Below are 26,652 nucleotides of genomic sequence, written 5' to 3'. Positions count from 1 at the left end.
AATTTAAGCCTAGCCTGCCTTTTCTTCAAACTAACAAACCTGTATCCACCATCCGGAAGGCCACTTAAATGGCATCCGCAGGTTGTATACGGCATGCAACGGTGTACTTCTATAACCTGGGAAAACTCAGATAGTATGGCGAGAGACTAGGATTTTTGGAGACACCACGTGGTGTCCATATGGTTAACCTAAAATTCGAATATGTACAAAGAAGCTTTTTGACAATCAAAACATTTCATTTAATTGAATACACTCAAATATATTGTTAGGTACAGCAAAACATAATGGCACATTTATTCAGAATTCAATTTTCTGATTTCATTTGAAAGAATCATATTCGAAGGGAAATCTCATCACTCAAGTAAAAGAAAATAATAAAACGATCGTTTTTCTCTATCTACTTTATTTATGTTTTGTTCATGAAATGAAAAAAAAATATATAGAGATTATAATATGTACGTATAAAATAATAAAACTCCACTGATATGATTTTATTTATTGAAAGTGATTTTTAGAAAATAATAAAAATAAATAGGTATGAAATTTTCAGTAACTACTAGTACTACGTAGGTACGTTTTAATTTCATCCATAATATATATATACTATATCATATAGCATATTTTAACATTAGGTCTCATTTGTTATTCCCGGCGCACAGCATTACCTAAGCCTAAATTTATCAGAGCATGGAGCTAGGTAAATTAATAATATTATTTGATACGTCCACCTTATCTTGGATGTACCTCCCCTCCCACATATCATTTTCTTAATTTTGGTTTAATTATACAATATATTAAGTTAATATCCAGAAGAAAGGATACGTAAAGCGTTGAAAATAAAATCAAATCGATAAAGAATTCCTGTTTTCAGAAATGTTTTTTATTATTGTATGACCTCCATATTATTTTATTATTTACAGGATCATCTTTGATGTGTTGATGATCTGCTGCCTTCCAACTGTCCTGGCTTCTCTCAATACAAACCTTACTCGAGAGCAAAATATCGCCGTGCCTCAAGATGACTGCAAATCCATCATAAAATATCAAAAACTTACAATCTCGTATAAAGATGCTGAATGTATTAGCAATACAACAGAAATTGGAGAAACAGTTCTATCTTGCCGGAAGGGGCTGGATAACAATTGGACGAAAAATGTTAAGTAAGTTAAAATACGTATACCTATAGAGCCTATAGCTATTATCTCAATAGAGGTTAGACGTTTAACATGGTCATAGTACACTAACTGATGATAACGTCTTTGCTAAATTTCTATCGCCGTATTTATCAGATTTCCACGAAAATTTTAAATAAATGCCGCCAAATGAAGAGACAGACAAAAGGTTATTAAATCACATGAGCTATACAATGTACAATATAAATATTATACAAAGTGTTTATAGCTGACGGTTTAATATACATTATATATAGATTCGTCGAAATTGGGTGTGTTACGCTTTTTTTGCGAAATCGGGTGGCCATTGAAGTAATTCCCTTATTGCTAGTTTTAAAGGTTATCTCATTGCGATGAGAGTATTACATAATATATGAAACAAGTAACCTAATATATTCTTATATATATATATATATATATATATTTTAGTAACGAAGGGGGGAGGTAGGCTGTTAACATCCGACGCAAATAATTAATAGTTGAAACATTGAAATAAGACTTCAACAATGTGTTGTTTCTTAGTTTTAAAATTCAATTAAACCCTGCCTAATCGGAACCAAATAATAATCAATAATATTAATTGTATATCTAGTGTAGATATTTTATAGATAGAATATTTTTAATCGATTATGCTTTAGAGTTGGCAGAGCTTAATGAATGTCAAATAACTAACCAACATCATCTGTAATATTATGTATTCATAAAATAAATTACCAACCAAAACGTAAATAATGTTATAACCCGTTTACACGTGCGTGGATTTACTGCTGACAGTATGTATTGTCGCGGCCATACAAAAAAAAGTGCACGTATAAACACGTATTATCATGCAAGTTGCAAGATTTTGTGCATGGATCAAAAAAAATCAGTAGATTCTAAATTTTCACACGACAATAATTGTAAACTGTGCGATATTTGCGCTTGCGCAATAGAACTATAGTAGCCAACCTGCCAGGAAAAAACCAATTACACCGCGCAGAGACTCGTTTTGACGTTTATTGATTTCCACGTCCTGTCAAATAGCACCATACAATGACAACATTGCGTCTCGCTTACTCTTGAAGAATTGGATTGGTGAAACTGTCACCACTTTTACGTGTAAACAGTTTAAAATACACACTATCGGCGCATGTAAATCCATGCATGTGTACAGGCGCCATAAGTTTTTTTTAGTTTTATTTTATTTCCATTAGTAGATGAATTTGTTTTAAAAAAATACATTGAACCTTAAAATTAGGTACTATTTAAAACAAACATGCCTACTTGTGTTTATTTAATCGATTAATCATAGTTCCGTTTTCTAGTTGACGGAAGTGTCTTAATAAAAAGAAACTAATGTTTTTCTTTGACTAAATGGAAGCTTTTTTGTTTGTATTATTCTCATAATGGATATAAATTAAACAAATGAAACTCTGAATAATTGACTGTTTTTCTTTTGTTTCAGTGTCGAAATACATTCGTTAAAAGTGTCAGAATGGCCGTCAAAATGCTTTCCTCTCGTTCAGATATTCCATCAATTTCCACAGATAACTAATTTATCGATTTTGAATTCATCAATAACCAAGTTCAGCTTTGATTTTGCGGCGACAGCTCGTCACATAAAGGTTAAAATATTCTTCAATATAAATATTATATTATTATTCAATGTTGTGTAGAAAATGGAGAAAATTCAACACACACCTTCCCGGAAAAGACTGCCTCAATACGAGGAAGGTACCTATGTGTGAATAAAATGAAATTACTATTTCCGCTCCACAGCGAAGTATAATAATATAGGCCTCTCATAAAACGCAGCATCTGAAGTTCTACAACACATATCTACATGAATACAAACAAAACTAATTTGAAGGTGATTGAAAACTGAAGTCATCATTTAGAATAATAAGGGTACATTATTTTAAATCTTAGTTCAAGTCTTTACAGTAGATATCATTGTCATATTCTGCTAACGTGTACGCTTAGACAACTCCATACAATTCAAATCGTTCTGGCTATTATAAATATTTGGTTGAAAATTGATAAAAAAATATTTACAATGCAATAGGGGTGCTTATGTAAAATTCTTGTTCTTATATTTGATCATTTTAAAATGTAAATACTCTTACTTTAATATGTAAGTCAATGGTCTTCACAGAGTGGAAGTTATTTCAACATAGTTTTTACGAGACGTGGTTAGTACACATTATTTTATTCTCTGTGTCCGAACGTACACACCAGTACACACCATAGAGGTATGTACACACCTAAATTGCAAAAACAACATGTGAATGCGATCCAATGGTGGAACAGTAATTCGCAACACACATACCCCATTAATATACTACAGATACAGTGGTACTTACAGTACACATTTACTCCGTTTACAGATACTGTATAATATACAGAGTAGAGGTAAGCTGTGAAAATCTGACAAAAATTGTGCACAGTAAACTTTGTCAGTCATACATTTTTTTCTGACCATGTCCGATCCTAATAAAATCGTATGAGCCTCCACAGAGTGGATATTTTGTATTAACAGGTTTTATTTTTACGAGAAATGGATGTCAGCCATTTGCTCAGCTTATTAGGTACATACAAAAACAATATGTGTTCTTTCCAGACCCAGGATTCGAACCTGGGACCAACGGCTAGAGTTGGGTTTCGGGAATTTCCCGACAGGAATTCTCGAGAAATTGTCGAGATTTCCCATCCCGAAAATTGAAATTTTTAACATTTCGGGAAATCTCTTCTCGGGATTCGGGATTTCTTTATTATCAAATATTAAATGAAAAACGATTTTCTATATGAAAAAAGTGGACATATAACACAAAACGTTCAAAGACTGATCGGGGTATTTAACATAATTAAGCCAACGTCGACTCAAAATGAGCGGAATTTTTGCAACATCACGGAATTCTGTGTCGCAAAGCGTAGGTACGCGATTGTCAGATGCAGCGATTGACAGTCTGTGTTTTTTGAAATACCATTTTAATAAGTAATGTTTTGAATTATTTTTGTTTTTCTACTTCTATTTTGTTTGTCTTCTTACATAAATAAAAAAATAAAAAAAATTGGCACTTGTCTGTTTTTACACTGATTTTAGGATTTTTACAGGTTTTTTTAAAATTTCCCGATATCTCGAGAATTCTTTTCTGGAAATTCTGAATCTCGAGAATTAAAAATTTCATCATTTCGGGAAATCCCGAATCTCGACATTGAGATTTTCTCGGGAAATACCCAACTCTACCCACGGCGCTATAGGCTGGCGCTTAAACCGCGCGGCCATCGTGGATATATATTTTTGTTTTCATTAAACCAGATGATATTGGCACCCCATTATTATTTAACCCTAATGTTATATTTTTATTGTGTTCACAGTATCTACAGCTAAATTATCTCTACAATTGGACAATCGAAGATGGATTTCTTTCACATTTTCCACACCTGGAAGAACTTGACCTGCGTGGAAATTTATTTAAGAGTATCAATCCAGACATATTGAGTTCATCGCCAAATTTAACAAGGATATATCTTTCTAGTAAGTATAATCCCGAAATAAGAAAGTTGCTATTATCCCAGTCGAGACGATTTTCAAAGAGCGTCTGGGCTAAAAAGCGGAACGTCCTGCAAAAATCGGGAAGTCTGGCAATGCTGGCCAGTGGGTACATGTTAAGTACAAAAATAATCCTTTTGGGGACCCATAAGGACAATATTCGGAAGAGGGTTTTTCTTAACTGTTTTCCCTCGAAAGACTTGTTTGAAAAGCGAAGGTAAATGTAAATTCAACAGCTCAATACTTAGCTAGATTACATGCGGGAAAGGGCATTAATGTACTCACAAGACCCAATCCTGGAAATAATAGTCAGGAAACCGAGGTCTGCCTGTCAGACCTCACAAGGTCTCAGTTAAAAGAAAAAGTAGAGGGGAAAAAAACGATAGAATCACAATTTACACGAGTCAAAAGATGGATTGTCCCTGAAAGATAGGATAACTTAGGCACATAAGCTGTACTCATTTTCACATAATCAAACTTGAGCCACTTTTTATCCGATGTAGAGATATTATACTTGAACTGTGCACACATTTTGTATATATATTACTCCCAATTAGGGATTCCAATCCCGGGATCCCGAGCTATTTTCGATACCTATGAATCCCGGGATTGATAAACATAATCCCGGGATTTCGGGATTGATTTTTTTATCAATTTTTATGGAAAATAAAATAAAAGCAAAAATATAACAGAAAAAAATACTTTTAATAAAAAATAACTACATTAGAAATACACTTAGTTTGAATGAAGTTTGATTTATACCCATGTGTAGGTTGCCGATTCATTTTATTTTTTCACATAAATTATTAAAAATGGAAAGATTGGAAAAAAACAATGCTTCGCACTTTTAACAAAGTAATTCCACCATGATATCATACGTTTTACGGCAGTTTCATATTTGGCTGACTAATTAGATTTATGAAGCGGAAAGGCCATAAGTACGCCATGATTATTTGCTTTACTATTTTAAATCTCGCTAATCCATTCATTAAGTCTTTACTATCAGCAACAGCAATCTCCTATTAAATTCACATTATTATTTATATTACAATATTTTTTACTCCATTAAACTTGTGAATTTCCAAGATTGAACGTGTACAATATTAACAATAAATGTCTTAAATAGTATAATTTATACTAGATTTATTTTTGACCGATTTTATCAACGTTATTTGTAAATATAATTTTTTTATATTAACAATGGAAAAAATGCCAATCCCGGGACCAGTCCCGGGATCCCAGGATTGTCAAATTGTAATCCCGAAATCCCGGGATCAGAATTTTGGCTCGGGATTGGATTCCCTACTCCCAATAATAGTTGTATCAATTAAGTAAGTATTCAGCACAATAATATGTTACACACTTTTCTCATAAACTATACATACATACTTACCATTTACCCTTGATCGTGGTAAATCTAAATCAATATTTATAAAGTGGTAAGTTGGCGATAATATTAGTTTATGAAGTAACTCGTTTGATTACCTCAAGTTTACATTTCTTATCATGAACAATGTTTTGTTCGACTTTTTCAATTGTCTACATACCCGTTTTTCCAAGGACAGTGACTTTATAATAATAAATATTTTGTAGATATGCAAACGTATAAATTTAAATATTGATACTGCATTAACAACATTTTGCAGAAATACTTGAACTATATAAATACCCACTAATGTCGGTTAAGTATTTTATGGCATAGTTACGGTGACAAAATATGAGAATAAATGACATGACTCAACAATTTTGACAATATAATTCTGGAGTGTAAACAATTAAAGAGGAAAATAAAATTATCTTACATTGTCACCGTTAACAGCGATGTGGAAACATGTTTCAGAAAAATAAAACAGACATTTTGGAATCCGTGAAAATCTGGAATCTAAAGTGTTTTCTCAGAATATAAAAAGCCAGACGTACAAAACACAGGCTGTGACCAGTCGTCTTATATAATATAACAGAATATTATGTTATCGGTTACAAGTTTTTTAACAGTTTTTTGATAATATACAAACGCAAGACCCCGATAGCTATATTTCAAGATCAATAGTGGTATATATGTCAGAACCACAATCAACGAAGATTTTTTCTACTAAAATGGACTGCTCGTATTCAAAAAAATACTTGGGGCGACCAGCCAATATTTTTGATGCGAAGCCGTCTAAGCGTAAAGCATTGACAGATCCACATTGCGGCGATTCAATAGCATAGCCCAGGATTCGGATCAAATCGGAAGATAGTCGTGGAGAATAGACTGGACTGGGCACGGTGGAAGCCAGGGCCTACCCCAGGCTGTCGTGGCACGTGTGACGAATGACGTGAAATTAAAACGATTGCAGTAGTATATTAGTCATTTTGTGTTTTGATATTAATTGTTAATTAACAACTATACTATTATTTCCATCGTCATCATCTTCAGTCAAAGTTAAATAAAAGGTGAATCAACGCCTGGTTGCGCTTTTCGCAGTGGACTGTAACTTGAAGATGCTTGTGGATTACGGATCTAGGGGGGTTTAAACAGGATGCCAGGCACTGACCTTTTATGTTGAGAGGGCTGACGCTGGAGCTGGTTCGGTATTCACGCACTCACTCACTGGTAAACTGACGGTTTCTCGCAGTTTCACTTGTGTTTAGGGATAAATGATGACAAGTGCAGGATTAATGATAGATACGACGTTCGCTCACAACGTATCAGATTTAGCGCAACGACGTCGAACAAATGCGTTTTGGATGAGTTACTCTATGGTTAATATTGGTTTAGCTTTAACAAGCCTATGCACGTCCGCTGTATTGAACTAACTGAATGTAACTCACAATCATGGTTGACTCATGACCCGTAACTGCTGGTCGCCTGGTCTTGCGATAATAACTGTGATTTTTGATAGGTAGGAAAAAAGGAATGGGGGCCACCATAATTGGCCCAACCAACGCCTATACTAGCTTCTTCCACTCTTCTCGGTTCCTTCTAGTTCTTTGCTACCAAGTATATTCGCTAAACCTAGTGAGTTTATCCATCCAGCGGACCTAATGAATCTCTGTGCTCATTTAATATCCTTTGGGTATCGTCACTGTATAATGACATTTATTTCGCGTTCCGTTTTAGCTTGGGTTGACAGGAACCTGATGTGGTTTGATGGTGTTTTCCTTTCTTCGTCTCCTTACCAAAGACTAGACTTTTGTGCAACTCCTGAGTAGTATTCACATGTGTTACGTTTATAGTCCGTCATCTTGAAGGTAATTGTCAGGTGATTTACCTTCAAGGATGTATTTAGACTAAATGGCGAGAAGATGATCGGGAAACATATGAAAGGTGGGTACATATTCCTGTGACCGGCTGATGCCCCACACTTGGGTTTATCAAGTTAAAGTAATTAGGTAGGCATTGCATCATAATATATGGCTATTGTTTATTAACCCTTATTAACTTGCAAAGTTTGGTAGATATAACATACTCTGAAACTTGGGAGATCGTATAACAGTTCGTCCAGTCGCCGAGCAAAATATATAAACCATTGCCATTTCACCAACTTGGCGATTGTGGTACTTTTTAGTTATGCCCAAAATGCACCTTTCAATGCCACGTTACGCTACACGTAGTCTTTTGATTACTTCTATAATTAGAATCCTCGAGGCTTTATCAAAATTTACGAAGCTTAAATTACTGACTTCTGACGTAAATTTGACATCACTTTCCACTATTGATGTTAAGAAAACTTTTCCTGCAATTCCCCATTTTCTTGCGTTCATAAAAATGTTTTGCCCAAATATTGAAAATATTCAGTTTCCACATAAGCAGCTGCAACGTGTTATGGGCGGTGTTGAACAACCAAACACCGAAATCACATTTTTGTTTGACGTTTATTAGGTCACAACGCGTCGTAGAGAATTAGAATGGCCGTGGTCCACAAACCGGTGTTAATTTTCCTAATTAAAAGGATTGACCAAAATAACCTGTCAACACAATTCGATAAGATAACGAAAAATCTCGCTACTTGTTAATTCTCTATCCAATCAATATATTATCCATACTCTCGGCTAATACATAATATTATTTAAATTTGTTTTATGTTTAGGGTATATTATAGAAACATTTTCATGTTTGTTTTAATGATGGAAATGTTTTTTTTTTCATTATGACTTAAGGCGAAGTCTTCACTGAGCCTTTTTTAAAGAGGCACCTAGCGGAAAAATACGAATTTTAAGTCAAAGATAAACTTACAATTGTAAAAAATTTAATAAAATGTGAATTTGTTAAATCGGACCGCACCCTGTTATTACATATATTTTATGGTCATATTTAATATTAAAAATTAGTTTATTAAGTTTTCTAAGCATCACCTAACCGATTTTTGGCTAATTCATAGTTTTAATATTTTTTACAAGAAAAAGGATTTCAAGTTATACACATTTATATGTTTTATAAAATTCGATGTTTTTTAAAATAGATATAAAAAATATTAACACTATGAATTAGTCAAATATCTCTTAGGTGATGCTTATAAAACTTAATAAACTAAATTTTAATAATAAATATGACCATGAAATATATGTAATAATAGGGTGCGGTCCGATACAACAAATTCACATTTTATTACATTTTTTACAATTGTAAGTTTGTCTTTGACTTAAAATAAAAAATATTTTTCTTTTAAATGTTTTCAGATACATATTTATTCATTAATATAGTTGGAATTGTAAATTATCAAAAAAATGTCTCAAATTGCAAGCTTCGTATTTTTCCGCTAGGCGCCTCTTTAAAAAAGGCTCAGTGAAGACATCGCCTTAACCAAACCAGTCGTGCATGATTTATTTTGTTTACAAACAATATTTTCAAAATATGCTAATTTGTAAATTAAATATCTGAGTACAATATGTGGATATAAATAATTTAGTACTACATGAACGAATTGTAAATAATAATATTATCTTATGCAAAAATAATAATAAATAAAGCTTGTATTTTTAGGTCGGCATAGGTTGTTATTTTTGGCAAGTATTTATAATAAATTTCAAACCAAGTATTTACGGTGGTTGATAAATAATACATTGTTGATTGTTTATAATTTATAATATAACATACATAATTCTGAAAACACTCATAAGAAAATATAGCCACATTGGAGAGCACTTATGAGCAGGTATTATTAATAAGTTAATAAGGTCGATAGTTAAAATTTGGTAATGCACCTGGCGCGATACCCAAGAGACGCAGATTCAATAATTAGAAAGGTACATTCTTAAAATCCTGTGAATTATTCGTTGAATAAAATAAATACTTAGTTAATTATAATTTATATATTTTATAATTCAAATATGAACTTTTATAATTAAATAATGACGTGAACTTTTGTCTCGACTGAAAAAATTAATACTTATTACGCTAATTATCGTAAGATAATTACTACATACATACATAATTATTATCAACTTTGACAATTTAATATTCATTACTTACCATTTATTTCATTTGACATTATTTCAATATATTATTTGCCATATTTGAATAACCATGTCGTTCCTTTTTCATACAAGGTACTTGAAAGAGTTAATTACATTCGCATTTATAGTGATATTGAAATATTTCCTCAATTACAATTTGTATATGAAGTGTACAGTTAATTATATAATTTACTCGATGCATGTCTTTAATTGTCTTTATAGCCAGAATTAGTAGTAGTGCTCTTACGTTGTTTTGTTGTTTAGTATTTCGCGTGGTGTTTGGAGGTCAATTTCGTGATTATGTTGTCTACACAGAGCTCCGATAGCCCAATACTCGTTTTCTAGTATTGTCACACACTGTCGATCAGTGTGTGTCAGATCACACTCTTTGTGATGTGTAGCGGTCACATTAATAGCAGTAATCGTTTTTAAATTTAAATCTATTTAGATTTATGTTCTCAGTGCTCCATGGCCTGCTATATACCATATTACATTTTGTGCCATATACCTATTGATAAAATACCATTTAGTCAAATATAATAACTCAAGAAACAGGCAAGGGAGGACCGGGGTAAACTACCCTAAATTAATAGAGTAAACTTCAGTACTTAGGGATGTAATGAATGCATAAAAAGTTTTTCAACCTTCTGCAACATTGACCTGGCGTTGTGAACGTACATAGTATTAAATCAAACGTGAAGAAAATTTCCGTCGGTTGCAATACAAATTGATTGTACAAATATTTGAATTATATCCACGACCATTATAGTTGGATTATTTGCTCTAGGACTTAATGAATGAAACTTAGGAATAATGGAATGTTTTTGTGTTTACTCTTAACAATGTTGCACAATACGTGTGTGTCTGTTTTGTCATTAAATAATCGTTGCCAATAAAACATGCCAAATTGAGGACAATATTAATTTCTTATCTGACAATGGAGACAATGAAATAAAAGCGAAATGATGTTTGCGCATCTAGACTAATAATAAAATCAATAGGTACCTATCCGTGATTTCAAATGTTTCTACTATTTCTCTAATATTATGAGTCAATATCAAACTATAATTTTAAAGTTTACTTTACATCGCATCACTATAATATTCAATCCTAAGAGGATCATACGGGCCTCCATAGAGTGGAGATGGTATTAATATTTTTTTGTTTTTGCGAGAAATGGATGTTAGCCACTTGCTCAACGTAATATGTCTATGCTCTTGGTTAAAACACACATTGACAAATAACATGTGAATTAGCCAGATCCGCAATTCGAACCCGGGGTCCACGATATTATACGCCGACACGTTATCGCTCGGCCATCGTGTGCATAGGTGGAAAATTCACCGAATCTATTTTACTGTTTTTAGGTAAATGTGCTTATTTTTTATTTAGTTCAAATGATCTTAGCCAGCGCTCGAAATTGACTGGAACACACCGGAGCTCCTGTTCGTGATATCCTCGAAATTATCGCTCCGTCTCGTGGAAAAATAAAAGTTGCATTACAATAATTCGTGAATTATTAAAAAGTAATATAATTATTTACATATTTAAATATAATTTTTAAAGTTTCCACGAAACTTATCGGAATCATATTAAAAAATATTTTTTATGACGTGACGTAAACCTCAATTATTGTCATCTACCTTGCCGATTATGCCCAAATCTTGCATGACACAAAACTGACTAGTTAAACCGTCTAATTTTGACAGGTATATAACAAAAAATCGAATACATACACTATTTTTATATAATGCTTTCATATAATTATTACATAATATTTTGAGAAAATTATCGAGCGCTCCGGTTCGTAAAATTTTCCATTTCGAAGGCTGATCTTAGCAATACATAATGAAAATTTACGGCAAATAATTAAACCAGACATTCCCGTTTATAATTGACTTTCCAGTGAGAATTATTCGATTTTATGACCCGTTAAAGAAGGTTTTGATTACTTCTTTGTTGAATTATAAAGAAAACACATTTTTACATTGCATTAACTCAAAACCTTAAAATTTTGAGATGTTTCCCTATAGAAGTAGGGTATCGATTTTTTTGCCAATTTGCAGGGAGTATAAAAAGACAATCCATCACGATGAGTAAATAAACAGCCAATAATACTACAATTTTTTTGACAACTGAAAAAAATCATGTAAAATTTGTTCAAAATCGTTTATAGCACTCAAGTATGTAATCATAATGAGAATATTAAAAATGGTGACGCGGTTGCGTATGACGTAAAAAAATCGGAATGCCAATTGAGCGATCTTAATATTTGTGGAGTTTACCAACTTAAGCGTTTGTAAAATAATTTCAAATCTCATAAAAGAATTAATAACGTATAAGACTCTATTTGTTGTACCTACAAGTTCTCTGTTTTATTCCCAATTTAAGAATGACGTTTAAAATAACATTCTTTTATGGTATTAAGATAATTAATTATGTGCTCAAAGACAAAAGACAGGGCAACATAGAGGCTGAGCCCCAAAGGATATCAAAAATTCTTTATTTTCGACCTTTATAGAGTACGTGGACCCTTAAAACTTTTCAACAATAAAAGTTCGACGTATTTCCAGTCCAAGGGTTTGAACATAATTAATTAATCCGGATGTTGTCACAGCATTTTTCTCAACCGTTATTAACTAGCTGAACGGCTTAGTTGGGAGTTAAAAGACAGACGTCACAATTAATTGTTTACTTGGGTCTGACCTTCACATAACCTAATTACTTACATAAGTCTCTTTAACTGTACTAACTAACTAGGAATACATATCTCTCCTAGCGATGTTATTGAAGTTATACGTCTTTAGGCGCGTTTGGAAAATCAGATCAGAGTGTATTTTTGGCGTGTGACATGTAACACGTAATTTATTTTTTCACACAAAAAAAAACACAGTCGATTGGATTCGAACCAACGATTGTTCGGTTATTAGCCGAACGCATAACCATATTACGCCACAGAATGATACTGCAATCGTGACGATTATGCAGTATATAGTTTAGAATTGTTCCGTTGCCAATTTATTATTGTCGGCCATTTGCAATTTCATACGTAAACAAACTATTAAACGTCATAGTGGCAGTTGTTACTTACAAAAATAAAAACAACGATAAATAATTATATAATTTAGTAATATAACTTAAAGTGTATAGAAATAAACCAACGGCGTTCCAATAAGCGGTCCTTTTTCTTGAGTGTGTAATTTAACAAGATAATTAAGAGCTAGTCGAAGAATTTAGTTTATCACATTTTTTTTTGTTACGCCAAAGAAGTATAACTTCTAACGCGCGTACATAAGTACACACACCGATTTTTTCTCTTTTAATAGTAATATATTAATAATTAAGTAAATTAATATTTTAATAATTACTGAATATAACTACACAAAATTTGTTTTACCGAAATTAAATTCTTATAAAAAACATCTAGGTATATCAGAAAAAATCCCAGAACCGAATGGGAATCGAACACACATCTTTCACTGTAAAAATGGCGTCTTGCCAAGCCCTACAAAAAGGCAGAGGTAATTTTCGTGCCTTCATCGATGTAGCTTTTGAACGACCTCATTTAAACATCGCCAGTACAAGCTATACCTCAAAACCCTACTTATCGGAATTCAGGACATCGCCGTAACTTTTGGCGAGAACATTCGCACGCCTTGTAATATGCTTATCGTATAAGTATATTATAAAAATACAATATTATAATTTCTTAGACGAGACCTGTATTTAAATGTCGCAAGCAACAAAGTTCACTAGGATATCAACAAAATGTCGCTTCGGCACATATTGTCGATGAGATGCTTTTTTATTCGTTTCGGCTAGCCACATGACGTCACTGTATCGGCATGCCCTCGCCTGTGCGCATGGAAAAAAGCTGCAACATTGCGCCCAGTTTTGATTTATAACTATACCTCGATACGATTTTCAATGTGCGACCGTACTCATATAAATTGCAATCGGTAACAACCGTTTCATTTTTTTTTTTTTTTAATAATTATTAATAACCATGTGCCTTTGCTTTTTCGTACAAGGTGGTTGTTAGTAATTTTGAGCAATCACAAACACCCTGGCTTTGAGAGGAAAACACATTAATGTTTTTATCATGACCGGGAATCGAACCCCGAACTCTCGGGTGGAAGGCCAGCGCCTTACCCACTGCACCACGAGAGCGCGGAATTTGAAACACATTGCGTAGTTATTAGTAACAATTATTCACATGAATCATAGACGAATCGACTTTTCAATAAATAAATAGAAAGTACACATCCGAAAAGGTGAAAAATGTGAGTTCAAGTCAACTCCGTCCATCTTTTTCTAGGCTTTTTCTATGTTTTTTGATATTTTTTTTTAAATATATAATATTATATTATTATCGTCGCAAAATTATTCGATTTTAATCATTGCTAGTGTGGCTCTCATGGTGCAGTGCATAAGGCGCTGGCCTTCCACTTTTCTGAGTTCTGGGTTTGATTCCCGGCGAGGACACAATATTTATGTGTTTTTCTCAAAGTTTGAGTGTTTGTGATTGTTCAAAATTACTACCTAACCACCTTGTACAAAAAAGCAAGGACATGGTTATTAATAATTCTAAAAAAACCATTGCTAGTATAGTAAGTTGAGTGGTATTCGTTTTCACATATTCAATAATTGTTGAGGCAAATGCTGTTAACCATTAAACTATCAATCCGTCTATGACCCATGTGAATAATAGTGTTACTCTATCTGAAATATTTTAAATTCCGCAAATTTGTAATTTAAACCACGGTGATGATTTTACAGCTGGCGTCAGATGTAATTCATATTATTTTAGCTATAACATCCCTGCACTCGGTAATAATAAAATATTCATTTGTTTTTATTCAATATGAATATAAAAATGTAAATAAGTAGTATATTCACTAGATTTGAGATTGTATGAATCTTTTTACTGAGAATACAAAAAAAAATGTTTATAACGTTAAATGGACAGATGTTTTGACGCCAGTTAACTTTGTGCATATTTGTCATTCATACGTATTTTACATTACATTTAAAGATGGTGTTAGTTAATTTTTAAAATTCAATTAAACTCTGCGAAAACCATAACATAAATTGATAATAGTCAAAAAATACTCGCCTATCCATAAAATATTTAAAAATATGCAATTAAATCATTTATATAACTTTGAGTATTTTATAGACAGAATATTATTTTTTTATCTAATATAGTTTGGTTTAGGCTGGGTTTAAATCATAGCTTAGGCAGGACTTAAAAATGTACCAGCAATATGTGTAATATGTATTCTTAATCTAACGAAAACAAATAAGTATTAACGGCCCACGTGCTCATCGTAGGACAAAATTGAGTTTTTATTGTATTTTCAAACCATGATCCTGGACACTCCTTAAACGTTGTAGATAATCCATTTATATAATTTTGAAGCCTTATTATCCTTTATAGTTTTTTTAAACATTTGATGACTGCATAAAGTATTTTTGTTTCATAAAATAGTATTCTTTTAAACCTCTCGCTCTAATGTTTTAGAATATAGTCATATTTCGGTACATAACTGTGCAGTGGTGTTAAGATTTTTTAGATTTATTAATTTTTAAACGCATTTATAAAACCATTAGTATAATTTATTACGAGATAATTTTTGTAAAATATTCACGATAAAAAATTATATTGATAATCTCTGTGATCCCAAATTTGACAAGAATTAGGCATTTTATTATTCAAAAAATCGGCAAGATTAACACATTTGAAGATGATTCTAAAGATACTTAATATAAGCTATGTCTTTAACCATTCAAATGTGATAAACATCTTATGAATAATGATTGCTTTATAATAATTATTGACCTAAGAATAAGGTAGTGTTTTTTTGAAATACGCCATTTCTTTTGTCTACCTTACCTTTTATCTTACCTATCAGACAAATTATTCGCAAATCTGCACGTGTCATTTCTGTTCATTAAGAAGTCGTCGAAAAGCAACGGAAGTAAACTAGATATTGCGAACCCGACAAAATCAGTGTGCTGATTTTTTAAAGGAAAGATATGTTCGTTATTACTAAGTTTAGGTAGCTATTTATATATATTCCAAATGATTCTACCCGGTTTGCAGCCCTTAGAGTAACTGCCGCCCCCAAGCGATGCTCAATCTGCCTACCCCTACGTGACGTCACTGATACCAAATGTGGTCTTAGTTCAATAAAAACAAATACGTATGACTAACAAAGCTTAATGTGCACTATTTATAGCGGATCTTAATAGCCTACCTCCACCCTTCGCTACTGGTATTTGGTTATGTGATTCATTCTCGCTGTCTCCAGAAGAATGCATCAATAAATGTGAACTAATTGTGTAAGTATAATAGTAAACTCACACTTTAAAAAAATTCTAGATAATCGCTGGAACTGTACTCACGAAGGAATCCAATGGATGAACGAACTGAACACAACCTCGGAGCTTTTGGCCTTGTCGAGAATCGCCGACTACAGGAACCTTACATGCCAAGGAAGCATGTATCCGGGGAAACCCTTACATGTAGTCATGGATATTCTAAAGGTTGAATTCCAATACTCTTACCGTATTATATATTAAATTTATTGAATGCATTATTATACAAAAATAAAATAGATTATTATATCACGTAATTTTTGCTGTTATGATTTTTACTGTTTTTACTGTTATGATTTATCTAATTCTATTTCGACCACTGCAACTTTTATGGTACCATCTTTGGAAAGTCGACGTTCTATATCTGATCAATATTTTCTTTTTAAAATTATCAATGGTTTTGTTGACTCACCAAACCTACTCGAAAGGGTGGGTTTCCATTGTCCATCAAGATTTACGCGAAACCAAACTTTGTACCAGTCATAGCAGTTCTAATTATGCACAAAACTCTTTTATTCGGCGCTCTTGTTTAAATTATAATATGTATTTCTCCACCGTTGATCCTTTTAATAATTCACCTGTTCCATTTAAACGCGCTATCTCGTATTTTGTATAAATAGATATATATACTTATATATATTTTTATGTTACTTTTTTATACTTATATAATTTAATTATTCATTATTCTTCCTCAGTTTTCTCATGTAATTTTCTTATTTAATTTCTTTATATTTGTGTCGCTGAGTTTCTAAACCCGCTATAACACTTTTTCATTATGTTGAGAAAATCAATAAAAACTTTTTGCACTAAAAAGGTTTTTGAATGTTTCAGTAGTGTTATAGCGGGTATTGATAGACTCATTGATTTTGTTTCATAAATGACAGTTTATTGTAGCGGATTTTGAAAGAGACGATAAAATTTTCATGTAGAGATTTTAATAACGAATCCATCGATATAATATATACCTTAATTATTTCAAAAAAGTGTCATAGCGGGTTTTGAAACTCAGAAACACATTTATGGTATTTCTCTATCTTAAGGCTTAACTATATTATAATGTATACATGGAAACTTTGCTGGTTGCAATAACTTTTCATTATTATATATTAAATTTTTTTAATCAATATGTAACTGTTTGTTTCTTTAATAAATAAAATAAAAAATAGATAAAAAAAAGTAATCTATATAGTATACTATCGATCAGGTCTGTTTAAAACAGTGCTTCTTAACTGTGTCCGGAAACTTGTACGTGTGCAGTTCCCCGTATCACACTTCACCGTGAAATGGTGTATCGGAAATATATGGTCGTATATTAAAGACCGTCCAACCTCTTTGGGTCGTATAATACTGAGATAAAATTCATTATTTGTTAGGTTAGGTTAGGTTAAGTTCTGTTATGTTATGTTAGGTACATTATTTTCTGCAGTGCTCCACGAACAACGCGTAATTTTTTCATCTCAGTGCTAGTTTGTATCTCTTTCCGATAAGAAAGCTTACGGCGAACTGTGTTACGGTGAAATGTAATACGTACAATTTACGTGTAACTTTTCCTTACTAGGTCTCCAAGAAATAATCTCAAAATCTTTCACACAAAATTGAAGCTTTTCAAGTGTTTATTATCTTGAAAAAACAAATAAAATTATGAATGTAGTGGCCGAATAATAACTATCAAATTCATCTATTGTTTATAAAAATATCAAGTTACTTTGCAGCGATGCATTCCCACTGAATGTATTTTCTAGTAAACAACATACATATCGTCAGCGAAATTAGAGACGGTGTAGTATTACATTTATAACAATACTTAATTAGTATTACGGCGTATTGAGCTGAGTAAACGTTTTCCATAGTATTTGCTTACAACTATAATAACATAATATCATAGCGCATTATAACATTACTATATTAGTTGAATAATCAGTTTTATCGTAGTGTCATATTTTATAACAAATAATATTTCATTTCACTATTCGATTTAAAACGCTGATGCTTATACTTAGTCTAATGTAATTGTATACCTATTATATTTTATATTGTGTAAATTTTGTGTTGACGTGTTACTTTGGTATTGTATAAATAAGGGAAAACAATTCAACACAATGTCACTCAAATCAAGTCACTCGACTCAGAGTAATTAGCAAGTAACTATCATTGTATAAATACGCTGCTAAATAAATCTCACCATACGACATCGAAGACTTCGTCATTACTATCATCCTCTACCTACGCATCGACACCACACTGGAGTGACCTCAACAGTGGCGACCAACCGCCGACATGAATGACATTTTCACACGATATATTAATAAAAATAATCATTTTAAAAGCTTTTCTTTGTAAGATGTTTGTAACCAGTAGGGTAGGTAGTCGTAAAGTGATATATGTTGACATTATATACTAAATTGGATAGATATATTATAATAAAAAATTTTATTACTATTTTAGACTCTACGAGAAGAATGTCCCCCGCGATGTTCCTGCCACCTGACAAACCTAGTGCGGAATCCTGAAAGTGTCCTCATTCCCGTCAGTACAGCTGACTGCCGTTACCAAGGATTGCTTGAGCTTCCTGCGAAGATACCCAACATCACGACTATCCTATTGCTACATGGAAATAATGTGAGATATTCATTCCCATACCTGGTCTATGTATATGTAGTTTATTGTATGGTTAGCAAAAAAAATCATCTGTTGCCATGTTTATATTAATATTGTAAGGACATCACAATACAGGTGTTAATCATCCAAAGGGGAGGGGATCTGCTTGTCAGTCTTACAGATAACCATAATTCATACTGACAAATTATTATTAAGAATTCACTAGACAGTGTTATTTTCTTTCAATGATTTATTATTTATCAGTTTGGCGCAGTATTCCCATATCATGAAAAATTTAAACTTTTCGTGATAAATTTAATGAATCAAAAGTAGAAGACGAAATATTAATTTTTCTTTTTAATTATGAGAAAACAAAATTTCATAACATTGTATACACGTCATGGGCCCCACATCGTGAAGCGGGCCCCCAGGCTAGGATCTTTGGCGGCCCCCCTACCTATCGCAACCTCGATATCGAGATAAATCGAGATTCTCGAGATAAATCCAGGATTTGGATAAAGGCAGTGGGACGCTCTAAAGTAGCGTTTTCCAAATGGTGTACGCGGTAAAATTAATGTGTATGTTTAGTGTTTTATTGTATATTTTAATACATCCATTTGAATTGTGGAGATGTCGAGTATTGATACACAATTAAAAATTGTTTCGTACAACCACATAACTTTAAATAATAATATTACTGAAGGAAAATAGCCCCGCTACTATATAAGCGAATGTTTGATGTGTGTTTATCTCACTTATCTGGTCGTCTCACCTCGCCGGGCCCCCAGGCTAGAGCCCTGTCAGTCCCCCCCCCCCCCCTTGTGGGGGCCATTGTACACGTACATAATGAGAAAGTCGCCTGCAGCGCAATTTTGTTTGGTGTCTTTTTGTCAGCATTTAAACATGTGTATTCGCGCGATTACAAATCTTTTTAAATTTTCGATTATTGTTTATCAATACCCGGCCCAGTAATTTTGGTCTGAATTTGTTACTATTCTTAATATCGTACCGTCAGCAGATAATTTAAAATCACTAATTTTTGACTGCTTAGATTTTTTTGTTAATTACGTTCTTAATTTGAATTGACCTTCTTTAGATCAACCTAACGGTAGTGTGATATTCAGTACACTAACAGATTCTTCTGTCTCATACCTTTAGTCATAATTATTAAATAAGATACGAGTAACCTACGTTCTTAGCATCCGTGATGGACGAGTGGTAACGTGTCCGCTTATGAAGTCGTGGGTTTAGGGTTCAAATTACAGTTATATGTAGTTTTTGAACATAATATTATGTCGACCCAGAATATGGACCAGATAGGTTGTGAAAGTGGCTAACATCCATAACAAAAATCTGTAAAAAAAAAATATACCTATCTCTACTTAATATTGGAAATCTTTAGAAATTCTGTATTATTATTCACTACAACAATCATTTTCAAACGGATTCTCAACATGGTTTCAGATAACTGATGTGAAACCACTGTCAGAGAACTTGGCTTACAGACGTGTCTCAGACGTGTACCTGGACGACAACATGGTCAGTAGTGTACAACCTTTGGAAGGAGCGGACTTCATGCATACTTTTAGAGTTTTCAGCCTAAGAGGAAATAATTTGACACAGGTAGATAGTCCTTGACACAGTGAATATGGTAATGGGGTGAGCCAAGGAGTGAGGAAGAAGTATGAACTTTTTGCACTACAGTGTTTTTATTATGTTTTCTTATATAAAGTTTTCTCAGTGCAAATACCAAAGTAAAATGGCAACCTGGTTTTGACGTAATAATATAATACTAGCAGAGCCAGCTGGCGGTCGCCAGTCTGTCTCGCTAGGTCCTGCAGACGGCTTGGCGGTGTTGGATACAAATATAATTGTGAAGTACGCATAGACAGCGCTATAGTTATCCCTACGGGATGGATTTTCATTCACCTCAGACAGTTTGACATTTCGCCGATTTGTCAGTTTTGCGATTCGCAAGTCGCCACTGCCAATATTTGGGGTGATATAAGTATGTAGTCTATTCTGGAGTCTGGCCTTCACAATATCGTCTGACATCACCTCAGGCTGATAGGCTTAGCAGAACAGCTGGCAATCGCCGATTGCTACCACTGACATTTTAATTGAATATAATATGTTTATATATTGCACTTTTTCATTCATACTTATTTGTTTTCGTTGAACTAAGAATACATATTATTACACTCAGGTTGTTGAGTTTTTTTATAATTCATTAAGCCCCGTCTAAACCAAACAATATTTTTTTATCTATTAAATATCCAAAATGATGTATGATTTAATGGCATAATTAAAAATATTTTATAGACATATGCGTATTATGGCTTGGTTTTCCCAGAGTTTAATTGAATTTTAAAAACACATCTGTAAATAATTGTAGTCTTAGTTCAATGTAAACAAATACGTATAACTGACAAAGTTTAGTCTGTACTATCTATGGTGGATCCACCCCACCTACACCCATCGCCATTGCAGGATAGTCTAATTTTTCATACATTTAGATTATTGCGTTATAATACCTACGTTTTATTTATTCAATGGGGGAAGACCTCCGCCTTGGGTTTCTGCTCCTGAGACATTACAGGCGTAAAAACTGCTGATGCTTCACATCTAAACGTAGGGCCTCGTGATACGCTCGATTAAAACCGAGTGTGGTGCGGGGTGGGTTGTTTTGAAGATTTCATAGTTTGTATTGTTTAAATATATATTTTTTTAGCTTAAGATAATAGTCATAGAGAATATAGATGATTCAAATGTGTCTTATGGGATATTTTTTTAACATTTTTTTTAATCCACAGATATTCGGTAATAATCGTATTTTTAATGGATAAATCAAGTCAGGTATTATTTAATTGTGAAACGAATAACAATGACACACTCTAAAACACAGTTTCTGAAACTTTTCGCTCACTACCTCTTACTCAAAGATTTTTTTAACGCCGGTGTTAAATCAATGTATTAACAATACTAACTTTGTTCCTTAGATTGTGACAGGAGTCTCAAAATTTAAAATTTGGCGTAGGCACTTTTTAATAACTTTTAGATTAGTTTTTATTGAAGACTGAATAATACGCGATAATTATAATGTAACATTCTTTATACTATAATTAAAACAATATATTAATTATTATGCTTGTTTGACAGCTGCCAGTGTACGCCTTCGACAACGCTTTCCAACACAATCAGAACATCGCGCATGTCTACCTTGGAAAGAACCCTTGGCGCTGTGATTGCCACTTCACTCCCCGTTTCCAGGATCTTATCTCCAAATATCAGGAGCTGATGGCAGATATTCACGATATCACCTGTGTCAAGACTGATATTCCTGAAATACTTAATGTCCAGGTAGTCATGATACTTTAAATGGTCTAAAAATACCTAGTAGAAAAATAAAATACACTAAATACAATATACCAAGTAGAGGGCAGTGGTTGTACCAAATGCCATTGGCGATGACTCATCTCTAAGGATAATTTAAAGCCTACTTAAACAAAAATATTTGTATCACATTATCAGTAACATACTAACAGAAGCACCGGATACGTAATATAATGTAATAGTACCTAATTGTAACAAAATGCGCTTTTTGTATATTTACCAACAATTTTCAAGCGTTCAAATGCTGTAATAATCCATTCGTAAATGTATATTTTTTTATAGAATATGTTAACATCTACCGGAAAATTATAGTAAGAGATTGGCAAATCGCACTAAAGTTGAAGACTTTTCATTATCACTCAAATAATTAAAAATTGGACCATTTCAAAAATCATATTATAAGCAACACACTAACAGAGGCACCGGATACGTAATATAATGTAATAGTACCTAATTGTAACAAAATGCGCTTTTTGTATATTTACCAACAATTTTTAAGCGTTCAAATGCTGTAATAATCCATTCGTAAATGTTTATTTTTTAATAGAATATGTTGACATCTACCGGAAAATTATAGTAAGAGATTGGCAAATCGCACTAAAGTTGAAGACTTTTCATTATCACTCAAATAATTAAAAATTGGATCATTTCAAAAAACAAAAAAATCTGCGCACTTTATTTTAGATTTTTTTTTAAATTTAATTAAAATATTTTCTCTTTTGGTACAGGACTAAATTAAATTTTAAAAACTAACGAATACCATATATTTTCTTAATTCTACGATATCTTTCTACGTTGATAGCAGCGCTCGAAATATAAAATTTTACAAACCGGAACGCTCGATAATTTTCCGAAAATATTAACATATTTATCTAATTACAACGTTTTTCTTAGCTCGTATTCTTATTTGTCCGGTGGTTCTTTGTCCGGTACAAATTTTGCAATCGAAATTAGAACAACATTTGAAACTTTTAGAATATATCAGAACACGATGCCAATGCATTTTTTTAATACTTTTAGCCATCTTTAAGTAGAAATGAATTCATTTTCAGTTAATTCTGTTTTGTATGAAAAGTTATTTCGACACCATTATTGGTTGCTAGGGGTCTTGGGTCCTAGCAACTAAATTATTAATATATACGTCCGTTACTATGGAAATCAATATGACATGTCAACTACAAATTTTTTGATCGTTTAAGCTAGTCAAGTCAAGTTTATATGATTCAACAGAAAATTTAATATATAAAAAGTTCTATTTATCTTGTAATTATTTTATGTATATTTTATTAAATTAAGTATGCATTTTTTGTCAGATAAATGCTATACACAAGTCAAATTATTTTAATAATCTCCGTAATTTCATGAACCAGAGCTGCGCTCCGGTGCACTCCAGCCCATTCCGAGCCCGGGTAAACAGTAGTGTATATCTATTCATATGTAGTAATATTATTATGATCTTTTTAAGTCATATAAGTATGACTAACTACTTCCAAAAGTTACTCTTCGCCACTTGCAAAAAAATAGTAGATGAAAGAAAATTACACTGACACTACAATGTGGAAGCCAACGGAAAACAAAGACATTACTGTATTTCCAAAACAAACAATATAATATTATTTTAGATGGCTTTATTCGATGTATTTCCTATTATTGCTCGCATAACAAGAATACAATATACACTTATATTTGCTTTACTCATATCTATAAATATTAGATTTTCTTATATGTCATATTATGAAAAAGTTTTTCTTCTCTTTCTAGGTAACTACGGTATCGCGAAGCACCATCTGTCGCCAGGCCGAAGCAACATTACAACCGATCGATATTTTGAACGTTGTGTTAGCGAGTCTCATTATTTTCATACTGGGAAAACTGGCCTACGATTATTACTGCTTCAAAAAGACTGGGAAATTGCCTTGGATCGTTTCTAAAATGCCATAGATAGACACACAGATACTCGATAACTATCATGTTAATTATTATTACCTACTCTGTAGTATTATAATATTATATTAATAATTCAAATAAGATTATTTTGTATTAAGTATTAATTCATATTATTAAGTATATTAATCACTATCAGTATTATTGTAAAATTATAATAAATTATTTAATTAGTAATTATTTATGTTTCATATTTATATCTCTAGCACTCTAGCGGATCTAAGAATTCAATTTTCAATTTCAATTTCAATTTTCAATTTTAATTCATTTTACATATTGTGGACATTACAAATTATAAGTTTAAGACGTTCACAACATGACATTTAGAAACAAAGAAATATTATTAAAACAGTAGGTATTATTTAATACTGTAATTATGCAATATTAAGTTATTCTACAGTATAAATGTGTAAATACAAAAAAATATGAAGTATATAGGTACAAGGAAGTACACCGGATGAGTTAAGCAGACCCTATTTTAAGAATTTATAAAATAACATCCACCTATACTCATTCTCACGTAGATGGAATATATCAACATCCGAAGCAATTTGGTTGAACAGAGTTATTGCCCTCCCAATTGGCATCACCAATGGCAGGTTAGTTCTGCTCCTCGGGAGAACAAACAACTGATGCTCCCGATTTCTAAGATAGTTATCAGGGACATACAAGTCAATATTACCAAGAATGGCTGAGTTCTCATTCACACCACGTATTAGTCGAAAAAAATACGTGGCCAAATATTGATATCTTCTAGCACTTAAACTACAGTATGTAAGCATACCTAAGAGAAAATCAGTTGGATAAAGCCACGGATAGTATCCATATAACCTCAAATAAAGGAGTCTCAAAAATTTCTTTTGAACTCGCTCCACCATAAGGTCATATTTCAACAGATGCGGGGCCCAAACAATCGACCCACTCTCAAGCCGGCTTGTCACTAAGGAATTATAAAGAATTTTTAATACAGTAACATCCGAAGAAGAGAATCCATGTATGAGTGGCAACACTGGCAACCCCCTGGAAGAATAATTTATCTTTAAATATTATATATGTATTGATATTTTACTATTCACAAAAATGGTATTCATAAAAGATCATTTTTTGTTTCATCCACAGAACAGATTAATAAATTGAATTCAGATAGGCTAAACGTCAATACACTGACACAGGGTTTTGAATGTGTTAGTGTCCTACGGAAATGAAACAAGCATTATAGACGTGCAATAGTGTGTCTTGCAATCTTCAAATACACCAATATTGAATAAGCGTCATTGCGTACACCGAAAACAGTTGTCAAAACAAAGGACTGATTTGGAATGACGTATTCTTGAGACGTGCTTGTTTATCCCATAGTATTAATATTATCTCATATTCTTCCACACTCGAGATCGGTTGCGTGTTACTCCACACCCGTTAGGTATTTCAGTTCCCATTAGTGCTGTGTTCCCTGGTTTTTACGTGTATATGGACACTTTACATAATTCATTGACTATAATAAAACAAATATTATTATATACAATACTGAAATACCAATACGTGCTTATTTCAAAATGTAATTCTTCCTAGAGGTTTTCTTTGGCGTAGATGACGCAAACGATTCATCAGAGAATTTAAAAGGGGGCCTCGAAACGATTCAAATTAGTCATTATTAAATTATAGCAAAATCTTTGACAAAAGCGTATTTCTCACAATTTGAGTACCTATAAAATATTACCCAAAGAAAAACAAAATCCCTGCAACTAATATAAAAAATGTCTATAACATAGGCACTCACACCGATACATACTTGTACAAAGAAAAACTAAACCACTAATACTATTATGGTTCATCGCTGTAATCTTCAATAATAATTGGATAGGGTAGGATATTGGCATCTCCCGTCAAGTCCGAGAGCGAAGATTACTATGAGTCAACTCGAAAATGGTTCCAGCCTCTTTAGACCCCCAGAGGAGACATCCCCAAATTCGGGGGTGTGACAATATTAATTATGATACATTGTCATTTTTGCTGGAAGTTGGAAGTTATGATTTTAATTTTTTATCGTGGGGTAACTAAAGTCCCTAAGCCCACCTCACCCAGGTCACCTCCTTAGATCCGTATATGCCTAGGGGCGGCAGAAAAAAATTTGAATGTTAACATTATATTATATGGGTACATTATAATGACAAAAGTAAATACTCTGTGATGCCC

The 26,652-nt window shown here is 32.6% G+C and overlaps 1 protein-coding gene across 10 annotated transcripts in view; it reads left to right on the top strand.

The window, feature by feature from the left end:
- swi2 (Protein singed wings 2) overlaps positions 1-24,591 on the top strand; it is a 33,265-nt gene extending 8,674 nt beyond the window's left edge. For all 10 annotated transcript variants that reach the window (XM_085944536.1, XM_085944538.1, XM_085944534.1 and 7 more), the window contains 8 exons: positions 921-1,160; positions 2,617-2,776; positions 4,530-4,689; positions 16,529-16,692; positions 18,970-19,143; positions 20,587-20,745; positions 22,282-22,482; positions 24,277-24,591. In XM_085944536.1, the coding sequence (XP_085800662.1) occupies positions 921-1,160; positions 2,617-2,776; positions 4,530-4,689; positions 16,529-16,692; positions 18,970-19,143; positions 20,587-20,745; positions 22,282-22,482; positions 24,277-24,456 (1,438 nt within the window). In that variant the 3' untranslated portion in view covers positions 24,457-24,591. The remainder of the gene's footprint in view (positions 1-920; positions 1,161-2,616; positions 2,777-4,529; positions 4,690-16,528; positions 16,693-18,969; positions 19,144-20,586; positions 20,746-22,281; positions 22,483-24,276) is intronic.
- Positions 24,592-26,652: the final 2,061 nt, after the last annotated feature.

Source organism: Rhyacophila brunnea, unplaced genomic scaffold (genome assembly GCF_057557595.1).
Source record: "Rhyacophila brunnea isolate RB1 unplaced genomic scaffold, BYU_Rbru_1.0 scaffold_17, whole genome shotgun sequence".
In the NCBI taxonomy this organism is placed as follows: domain Eukaryota; kingdom Metazoa; phylum Arthropoda; class Insecta; order Trichoptera; family Rhyacophilidae; genus Rhyacophila; species Rhyacophila brunnea.
Note: the sequence above shows the minus strand (reverse complement) of the source record. Positions and strands in the feature narration are given on the sequence as shown.